At 41.6% G+C, this 11,169-nt stretch overlaps 1 protein-coding gene across 6 annotated transcripts in view; it reads right to left on the bottom strand.

The window, feature by feature from the left end:
* Positions 1–4,332: 4,332 nt before the first annotated feature.
* TOPBP1 (DNA topoisomerase II binding protein 1) overlaps positions 4,333–11,169 on the bottom strand; it is a 67,083-nt gene continuing 60,246 nt past the window's right edge. For all 6 annotated transcript variants that reach the window (XM_053929663.1, XM_053929662.2, XM_053929665.2 and 3 more), the window contains 5 exons: positions 9,468–9,631; positions 8,592–8,729; positions 7,050–7,142; positions 6,713–6,874; positions 4,333–5,069 (listed from right to left, as the gene is read on the bottom strand). In XM_053929663.1, coding sequence (XP_053785638.1) covers positions 4,926–5,069; positions 6,713–6,874; positions 7,050–7,142; positions 8,592–8,729; positions 9,468–9,631 — 701 coding nt within the window. In that variant the 3' untranslated portion in view covers positions 4,333–4,925. The remainder of the gene's footprint in view (positions 5,070–6,712; positions 6,875–7,049; positions 7,143–8,591; positions 8,730–9,467; positions 9,632–11,169) is intronic.

The raw sequence follows: 11,169 nt of genomic DNA, 5'->3' as shown, positions 1-11,169 counted from the left end.
GGCCTAGATGTTATCTCCAGGGAGCTGACCACAAAAGGTTGTGAAGTGCTCAGCCATTGCGTTCAGCTGTCTCAGTTTCCCTATTCCACTTGCCAAGGAATTTTCCTCGATTCTTACTGTCCTGTCTCAAACTGTCAGGTTATGCTGAAGTGCAGTTCACACTGATAGGACAATTGCTTCTTTCCTTCAGCAGTTTCTACTGCTTAGAAAATTTTAACATTCTTTTATGGCTTGAAAAAGGTCTAAGCTATCTGTACCACGGCATTTCTTCCCATAAATACCTCACAAATTTAGAACACTTGGTAATTCTGACTGCAGATTCCCAAGTGCCAAGTAAGCACGAGATGGCTCTGCGGACGGGCTACTGCTGCTCGTGGTGGGAAGACAAAGACCTGGGCGCCCGGCTTACCGACAGGTCTGGAGTCAAAGGGGTTTTTAGGGCTGCCGGGCAGGGAGCACACACTGGGGCCCACTGCAGACTTTTGTCTTCAGTCCTGAATGAACTTTTTGAAGAAAAATCTTCACTTGAGGATATTTTTTGATTTTACAGAGGAAGGGAGAGTGGGAGACAGAGCAACATCGATGTGAGAAACATCAATTGGTTGCCTTTCTTATGCACCCCAACCAGGGACCGAACCCACAAGCTTTTGGTGTGTGGGATGGTGTTTCAACTAACTGAGCCACCCAGCCAGGTTGAACTTTTAAAAAACGAAAGTTTATTGAGATGATTGTAAATTAGCGTACAGTTTTAGATAGTGACCCTGTGTTCCCTTTACCCAGTTTCCGCAGCTGTAACATCTGTGGAACCACACAGCACACTACAGCCAGGACACCGACATCCCCAAGGTCCAGATGCAGTCGGGACCTCTCCCTGCGTGCTAGGTGATAGGCTGTCCCACTCACAAATCACTGAAGGAGGCCACTTGTATCTTCAAGTTTATATAAAAAAGCAAGCCACCAACAGTTCCATCACCAGTCCTTCGTACACCATTTTATAGCCATACCAACCCCACCCCAACTCATTTTGAATGCTGCCACGGTCTGTTCAGGCTGCAACAGTGCCTTATGCCCAACGAGGGGCAAGGTCTGGCCCTGGGGTGGGCAGGGCGGGGGGCGGGTGTGTGTGAAGGCAGGCCAGGCCTCCTGCCCAGGTGCTGAGGAGACAGCTGAGTCTGCATGGGGCTATCCCACCCTTCTTGCATATATATTTAATTTAATTTTTTATATTCAAGTAGTTTCAGGTGTACAACCCAGTGACTAGACATGTAACTTACTAAGTGATCACCCAGATGAATCTAGTACCTATCTGACATCAGTTACTACAATATCAACTGTATTTCCTATGCTGTACTTTGCATCCCTGTGACTGTTCTGTAACTACCAACTTGTCCTCCTTAATCCCCTCACCTTTTTCACCCATCCCCCCACCCCGCCTCCCATCCAGCAAATTGTTCTCTGGCCCTGGTCAGGTAGCTTAGTTGGTTACAGTATCGTCCCTTTAAGTCAAGGTTGTGGGTTTGATTCCCAGTCAGGGCACATGCAAGATCACTCAGTGAGTGCATAAACAAGTGGAACAAACTAATGCCTCACTCTCTTCCTCTTTCTCCCTAAATCTTTAAAAAATGTTCTCCGTGTCTGAGTCCCTGTTCTGCCTGTTCGAGTCCACATATTAAGTGAAACCATGGCATGTTTCTCCCCCTGGCCTATTTCACTCAGCACAGTAGCCGCGGTTGTTACAGATGGCAAGAGCCCGCTCTTTCTTATGGCTGAGTCACAGTCCGTCCATTGTACATACACTTGCTCCCATGTCTGGCTATTGTAAATGCTGCTGCAATGAACATATAGATGCTTGTCTTTTTGACTCAGTATTTTGGGTTTCTCTAATAAACACCCAAACCACTATTTTTTATGGCCTTGAGCTAAGAATGGATTTTACATTTTCATTTATTTAATCCTCACCCAAGGCCATGATTCTTGATTTTTAGAAAGGGGGAGAGAAAGAGAAAGGGAAAGATCAATGCAAGAGAGAAACATCAATCCGTTGCTTCTTGTACACACCCCGACTAGGGACTGAACCTGCAACCGAGGTATGTGCCCTGACCAGGAATCGAACTCACGACCTTTAGGTTTATGGGAGGATGTGCCAACCAACTAAGCCACATTGGCCAGGGTTGGATTTTACATTTTTAATGGGTTGAAGGGAATATGCCTTAAAGTCCTGGCCAAGAAAGCTTAAAATGCTTAATATCTGGACTTCTACAGAAAGTTTGCTAAACCCTGATATAACACATTATGTATTAAAGCACCTCTGGGTGAAGGCTGGAGGGGAAGTCTCAGATCTGAATTCTAAAATTGAGCTCCATCCTAAAAATGCACATAACAGAGTTGTGCCTGAGTCCATATCCAGGTATTACGGCCCCAGGCTAAGACCTTTGCACTACAACATCGTGTGAGCCTGCTTGGGCTGCTGTGAAACACCAGACTGGGGGCTTAAACAATAGCAATGCCCCACAGTTCTGGAGGTGAGAACTCAAGGTACTGGCTGGGGTGGTTTCTTACTTAAAGGCCCTGTGTTCTAATGCAGTCACACTGGGGGTCAGGACTTCAACGTATGTGTTAGGGGAGGGAGGAGACACACAATTCAGTTGGTGACACCATAAATACACTGAGGACCCCGCCTCTTTGGCTCTTGAGAGCATGTGGTCTGAGTGGTTTGCTCCTGAATCCCGGGCACTACCTTACAGGCTGAGGAGGCATCTTTGTTCAGTTAATGAATGTTGGTGAGATTAGATTAAAGCGTAAGGAATTTCACGGGGGAATATAAAGCGCTAATGTATCACAGACTAAAATACTGCAGCAATTCTGAGGAGAAACTAGGAATTAGGATAATCAAGGGAAGTCTTTTTTTCCCTCTCCTTTTTAAGCGAGAGAACTATCTATGCTTGAAACGATTTGCATGTAGGAAGGCCTTGCTGGCATCAGGGTCTTTCCAGACCAAGTCAAAGGCAGAGGTGGAATGGCTCGTGCAGGGCGCCGACAGACTCGAGCCAGAAGGAGCTGAGATCGTGAGCCTTCACATTGTAAACTGTGTGTCGATAGGACAAACTGGGGAAATAGTTCGCAATTTTAGCAGGAAATGATACATTAGGTGATTTTATTTTGGATAGAAAAAGGATCACAACATTTATCAGTGTGTTCAACAAGAACCCTGCTTTGACGTACTTAACTACGCCAAAGACTTTTTAGTTGATGAGATTCAGGGAAATGCACTGCAAACTGTCTGTGAAACGGCCCCGCTAACGTTAAATGGCTCTGATGAAACCAGGCCCACGAGGGTTTTGTCTGGGGGGAGGCAGTACAGTTCACACGACAGTGTTACACCTATTTGGCCGTGCAGGAATCTGTACTGTCCTCAGCTGTGAATCAGCTCAAACCTCAATGCATTCGGGGCCAATTCTCTTTAATGCCCACCTGAGATTTTACACACACACACACACGTATATGTGTATACATATACACACATGTATATGTATACACACGTGTATATATATATATACATACATGTGTGTGTATATATATTTTAAAGAACGAATAAAGGAGGGAGAAACATCCATCAGTTGCCTCCTGTACATGGACCAGGGCAAGGGGCCAATTCTCAAGCAGCAGGGAGAACCCTACTCTTTTCAGGCTTTCTGTGTCTAGGGCAGGGAGTTTTCAGCCGGTGTGCTGCAAGAATTTTTTAAACATGAAATACCTGACTATTTAGTCAGGGACACTGACCTCTTTTCCTCAGACGGGGGTGGGGGGGTGGGGGGGCGGGGGGGGGCGGGGGAAAGGACACCAGCCAACACAAAAGATGTCCAATGTGAACAAATCGAAACTACACTTTTTTTTGGTGTGCTGTAGAATCTTAGTAAATAGTTTACGTGTGCCATAGATGAAAGAGGTTGAAAACCACTGGCCTAGGTAAGGAACTTGGACCCTTCACTGTCTGAACGTGCCTTTCAAAGGAAGAGTCATTAGGAATTTAACAAATTATGGTCCTGATTCTGATTTGTCCCTTAAACAAAATGAGGGAGCTTTATACTTGGAAGCCTGTGGTGATGCATGTAGTAGCTGGTAATAAAGGCTAATGCAATTCTCTGGTTCTAATAAGGTTTTTTTTTAACCCAATCAAACAATACTCAAAATAATAAATAACAAACATCAGAAACATAACTAGCAATTTGCTTTTTAAGCAGTTTTACAATTCTGTTATTGCTTCAACAAGAGAATGAATGCCAGAATACTTTTCAAGAACTTACCTACCTTAAAACTAATCTGAGTCACTACTTTTATTCTTAATTGTCTTTATTTCCAAGTTTGGCACCCAAACTTAGCAAACTTCATGGAGGTTTGTACAAACATACACATACATATATACACGCACATTTTAAGTTTAAAGCCTCAGTTCTTCGTTAAACCCTGTGCTCAGGCTGCTGTTAAAAAGAGGTAAAACTGGTGAGAAGTTAAAAATCAGGGAAAACATGAATAAATCCCAATTGACAGCTTCCTTGTTATGAATTAAAGCAGACGTTTAAAGGTAAAATGCTTCACCTTGCTAATAAAACTCCCACTAAGCTACAGCCTCAGACATTCACAAGGGAATAAACACATAAAAAGCCGCCTGCACACGTCAGTGTGGTTTGACGGCCAGTCAGCTGGGAGCTGTTTCTCATTCCCGGTAGCTCTCCATTCAGGGACAGTTAATATTTCACTGATTAAAATTTCAGGTGTTAAAAAAACTAACTTCAAGCAGGGTCATCATTACACTCTGAAGCTAAATTCTTCAAGTACTTGTCTCTACATTATTACACAAATCCGTCACAGTAAGAGGCTTTTAATCTAAAAACATTTACTGTCTGGTAACTCAAGAGCAGGTATGGTTAGTGTACTCTAGGTCGTTTGGTATTACTTTTCTCTGTAGGAGCTTTTCTCTTTTGTGACAATCCAGACCCAGGCTCCTTATTATTCTGCAGCAATGAGACGGCTTCTGGTAGACAGTAAGTTTCTACTCGAGGAGGGGTTTCCTAAGAAAGAGGGGAAAAAATCTTACATTATTCATTGTTTTTCAGATTTCAAACTGTTAAATGACCATCTAATAGACTCCTTTACTCTGCTTTTTGACCACGGGAACTTTAAAAGGAAAGGGTAAATTCAGTCCTAGGTCCTTGCAAGGAAAACATCTGTCTTTCGAGGCATGCCTTTTATCACTTGTCACACTCAGTGACCAGGCCCTGTGTGACAGTCTCAGCTTCTATCAGCAAAAGGAGCTCAGGTAGACCAGGGCTGGCTCAGACCTTAACAATGGTTTTATCTGTAAAATATGGATTAAATAAAGAATATAGAAAATATGGAAAAATACAGTTAATAGTTATCAAGTGTGAGGCAGCATATGCTTATTAAATTTTTGAAAAAATTTTTTACTGAAGTTTTACTTGATCTTTAAACATGTGAGAGGTGTTTTTTCTCCATTTACAGATAAAATAAAAAGGTTAAATAATACAAAGTTACATAACTACCCGGGTGGCAAAGCCAAAATTCACACACTTCTCTCCGTAACTCCAGAGCCTGTACGTTTCCCTCAGAACCATACTTCCGCAGAGAGGAGACCTCCATGACAGCACAGCGCACCCCTCCAGACACCCCCCGCCCGACACACGTCCTAGCCCTGAGAAGGGCAGCCACACAAGCGGAAGTCACAGAGTGATCAGGGATGGGGTCGAGGAGGAAGATGTGACTGGGGAGGCGCCACCGGAAATGCCTATGGGTGTCGCATTCTTCCGTTTCTTAACCTGAGCACCTAGAAGACATTTTGCTATTCTTTAACCAGTACATATGTTTTATACACCCTTATATGTAAGAAAAAAAGCGAAGTGAGAATGCGTGTACAAAACTCTGTGCCCTGCACCACACAGGTAATTACTGATGACCAGTTTTTACCTTGGATGGCAGCTGTACACCTGAGAGGATCGGGAACTTGGAGGGGAGGAGATTCGGTGTGCCCACTGTGTTATGACAGAGCCTTCACGTTTATGTGGTAGGCGTTCTTTCCTTTAAACCCAGAGCAGCTCCCAAACACAAGCAGCAAAGGCTGAGCTTTGGCTCCCCCTTATTTCTGCCATTCCGTTCAACAGCTCTCACAGTAAAGACACCCATGACCATGTGCCATACTCTGCTTGTTCCTGATGACATGTCAGGCACTCTGCAGCCAGGAAGACTTTTCCTTGCCCGTTCAAATCCTGCAACGTGGGCCACTCACTACACGAGTGTGGTGAGCCCTCCAGAGAGCAATGCTTGACTCACCATAGTGTCTGACACCCGTGTTTACGATGCATCAATGCAGAAGGTCAAGAAAACTAAAGAAGAGCCCCTGGGTAAATGGTTCTCCTTGGACTCTTAGAATCTATTTCTGCTTCTTTCATATTCCACCATCTAAAAGGACACTTTTAGAGGCACCTAGATTTTTATACCTGGCTCATATTTAAATGTTTACAAGCTGCATGTTTACATATGTGTTCATTATTATAAAAAAGGAATGGAAAGGGGTTGAAGAGTATAGCGGGAGACTAACACTGGATTAGTAAGCTGAGGGTTTTGACATGCAGTTATTTCTCCATGTGCATCAGCAGATCTTTGGCAACGAGGTAGTCAAGGACAGACTCTTACAAACCTGCGTAAGATAATCAGCAATGTATTCTGTTTTCAAGCAGTACACATTCTGGGCAACAGCTTCTGCTATATTAACTCCTGAGTCATCGGGTTTCAGCTTATTACCGTCAGAAAAGAGGTGTGTGGCTTCTTTAAATAAAGGCACAAAATGACCAGGTAGCACCTAATAAAAAAGCAAGAAGCATCAAGGTGTATCAGCGTCACAAAGTAATTCCACTGCATAATCTGTAAATAAGGACTACTGTCTCACAAAGTACAGGAGATCAGAGCCTGAGCGCAGCAACCTTCGTTGGAGAATAATTCATGGAAAAAGCTCAGTAAGTAGATTCAATACAAACCTTAGCTCCTCCGGACTGAAGCAAACGTTTGAATCCTGCTTCTCGGGACTGATTAGCGACATGTAAAATAACCTTCCACCCGCTAAACGCCCCCTAAAAATAAAAAAAAATAATTGTGGTGAAATTATTTGGAAGATAAATGACAGAACAATACAGATAACATTTTATCTGTACATGTAGCTTCACGTCAATGAATAACCTTCCAATCTTTACTTCTGCCACAGTGCTAGTCGTCTCTGGCCCGGACACTTTGAAACACATAGCCTGTCTGGCACATGGTACGTAATCAATAAATACTTGAAGAATGAAGGGAAATAATTTAATGAATAGGTAAATTAAACAACAGTCAAGTTGCTTTGTTTTAGTCATTTCTAGTATTTTTTTCTTACAATTAATCAAGGGTAGAGCCTAAAGCACAGCTTCTTAGATTAGATTAAGTCTCCTTTATACTTCTCTTGAAAATATTTGCAAGTTGAAATATACAGGGGAATTACTCTAAAAAAGAGGGAATCAAGGCTAACAAGGACACGGAGAAGCAGAGAACACAGAATACAACAAGATCACTGAACGTGGCGTTTCTCACCTTTTTGTGAGCCACGGGCCCCTTTTACAGTTTGGTAAAACCTACAGACCTGTTCTCCAAATTTTTTTAAAAAAAGATAGCTTTGTTGTGTAATTTCTATACCATAAGAATGGTTTTTAAATGTTCAAAATAAAATATAAAGGAATAATAATTTTATTGAAAATTATAAAATTATTTAAAACATTGTGACATAATAGATGTGCTTGAAAACTAGCAGTGAGTCGAATACCTACTATAATTTTAAAGTAGTGAACACAAACACTTCAAGATATAATTATAATGCAAAGCAAAAATATCTTTTTTTTCTCTTGGGGCAAAGTTACAGGTACTATTAATAGTGTTGTGATTTGTTGCCTGGACTTAAAATGAAAGGCAATGCTAACTTCTAATGGATTAGATTAGTAAAACTAAGGATGTATTTTTACCTCAAGTGTGTAGATTAAACTCATGAAGGCTATAAACTTCTTTGTGCGAGTCTGTGGGCCCCAAGTTAAGAGCCGCTGAAGCGAGATGCTGAAAGGATGCTTTGGAAGAAATGCACTATGGGTCACATTTGACATGCTAACTTTTTGAAACAATTATTAACACTGCCCTGACTGGTGTGGCTTGGTTGGGAGTTGTCCTGCAAAGCAAAAGGTCATCGGTTTGGTCCCTGGTCAGGGGGCATGCTAGAGGTAACCAATCAATGTTTCTCTCCCTCCCTCCATTCCCCTCTCTAAAAATAAAAAAAAAAATTTAAAAAAAGCATTATCAACATTTATATATATCTTACTTTCAGTCACAATTAGAAAAATTATGAATTAACATTAAGCTCAATTTAGAATGCTCAAAGGATAAAATACAAATAGAATTATTTTATCAAGCTCATTCTCTTAAAAAAAAAACCAAAAAACACTTTAACCTGAAATAGCATGACATCGCATGCCCTTTATACCACCTACACAGTTACATTTTCATACCTCGACAGCGCCCGACTCCTGTGTTTGCTGGATTCTCTTCCTCCACCTCATTGCCGCAAGGGCTAGCTGTCGCTGCTGCACGCTGATTCCAGTCAAAGCATCCAGGATGGAACTGCTTCCCCACTCGTAGTCTTCTTCCTAGAGAATCAGCCCCACAGCCTGCTGAGTTCCTACAACAGTCCTCAAGGAGCTCATGGTCTATTAAGAGTTAAAAACTACACTCTCAATTGTCATAAATACAGAGAATACTAAGAAAGCACCACTTTATGAGCATGCAGGAAATGTAGATTTGGCTTTATATGAGAGCCAAGTATACGGCTTTTAATTAGAAATCAAAAAAATATTGGATACATTTCAAAGAAACATAGCTAACCATGGCTTTCCCCACTGTAAGAACAACTTCACAGCGGGACAGGGTCTCAGAGGAGGTATGTACTAACAGCCTGAGTACCTGTCCACAGAAGGGGTTCCTAAGGCCTCTTGATTAAAATCTTCAAAAACTACACAATAGATATAACCACGGTGGTCAGTTAGGAACCAAAATATTTCAAATAATTAGTTTAATATTCAATTAACTAACAGTAAAGAAAAAAACTTACAGTGAGATCTTAATATTTGCTGATGTTATTTCCGTTAAAAAAAAACATTCAAATTAAAAGTAAATCAGAACAACATAACTAGAAATCTGGGTAATACCTTATTATTATTATTTTTTTTGCTTTAACTATTAACGTGGACCTTACAAAACTGGTATACTCTAATTGGTCATATCTGTTAATGTCAATTACACAAATGGCCTGTGTCTGTGCTGGAATCAGTTATTAAGATGTTCACTCTTAAAGAAAAGTGACCCTTTATGTAAATTTGAATGCGCACCGGCACAAAGCACCCGGCAGTCCGGCATGCTTCAAGGTAGGAGCGATGAAGCACCCACTTCCCCGCTGCCATGGAGGCCAAATACTTCTCGTTGCGCAGTGGGTGTCCCACAACGATGTGGGTGCAGCTGGGATCGAAGGCCTGCTTCTCTATTACCGAGCCACCTGGAGTGGAGAAAAAGGGGGAATTTCCTCACTCAGCCACAATGCCATTATCAGATCTAAAATAATGAACAACAATTCTTTGCTATTTCAATACTAAATCCTTGTTCAAATTTTCCTGCCTGCACTGGGGTCTGTTACAATTAAGGTATTAAAAACAAAAAACAAAAAACAAACAAGAGTCACATATTGCAGCTGTCTGTTCTATTTCTTAGGTTTCCAATACCCTCAGCAATTTTAAGTACTAAATAGAGACAACCAGAGAGAGATGGAAGTGAAAACGGGGCATCTACAGATTAAAAGCAGAAAAAAACTTTTAGTGAGTGGAAATAAGATCAGCCAACCAATAGAGAAGCTTGGGAGGAGATACACACACAGCAGGTAGAGATACAGCAGCAGGCAGGAGGTGAAATCCCTCAGACACAAATGTATGAAGCCTGACTTTGAGGAAAGAAAGAAGGTGTAAGTATATAAGCTTATGCAAGCATGGTGTTGATTTATACTTTAGAGTTAGACTACTGGTAGGTGGAAATGCATCAAGGATTTCTAAGATTTTAAACAGAATATTTGAACTCATGGCTTTAGAGACGACTAACAATAGCAGCAATACTTTTTGAGCACTTACTATAGCCCAGGAACTGTTGAAAGTACTCATATAATTAACTCACTTAGTCCTCACAATTTTATGAAGTTACTGTTATTATCGGCAATTTACATGTGGGGACACATGTAGAGTAACTCACCCAGGATCACTGAGGTAACAAAAGAACAATAATGTTAAAGTTCCATACTAGTTTCAGTATCTAATTCTATATTATTATCTATATCAAGTTTATTGTGACCCAGACAACATAAAAGGCTGATTTATGTGTATCAGTTCACCACAGCGGCTTCGTTTATGAAGTGACAGGCCTCTTTACGGTCTGTATCAGGAACCCTGTGCTCACAGACTCCAAATCCAGCACAGTCTATACTCAGGTGCCCCTGTTCTGTGTCCTAGACAATTTCCTGCCAATTGCTATTACTCTCACCCAGAGTTTGGAGAGATGGAACCACCTATAGAAGACAGACACTTGAGCGTTCCAGTTTGGCGAGCTCTGGGTAAAGCTTAGCAATCCTGACTTGTAATTCCATCTAACTTAACAGGCAACTGGGGAACAAAATGTTCTAGCTGCATAGTTTCCCAGAAACATAGTTTCTCAAGTGTACAACTGTATTTGACAGAAATCTTTTTTTAAAAAAAGATTTTTTTTGTTTTGTTTTTAGAGAGAGGGGAAGGAAGAGAGAAAGAGAAGGAGAGAAACATCAATAGGTTGACTCTTGCCAGCAACCAATCTGGGACCTGGCCCACAACCCAGGCATGTGCCCTGACTGGGAATTGAACCAGTGACCTTTTGGTCTGTGGGACGACACTCAACCCACTGAGCTACACCAGTCAGGGCTGACAGAAATCTTTAAAAAACATATATCATGGCTCATCACATCCTTAAAAGGACAGACAGCATTAAGTATGCGCCTATAGAGCGCCGGTTTATCCTTCT

This window comes from Desmodus rotundus, chromosome 8 (assembly GCF_022682495.2).
Source record: "Desmodus rotundus isolate HL8 chromosome 8, HLdesRot8A.1, whole genome shotgun sequence".
NCBI lineage: Eukaryota > Metazoa > Chordata > Mammalia > Chiroptera > Phyllostomidae > Desmodus > Desmodus rotundus.
Note: the sequence above shows the minus strand (reverse complement) of the source record. Positions and strands in the feature narration are given on the sequence as shown.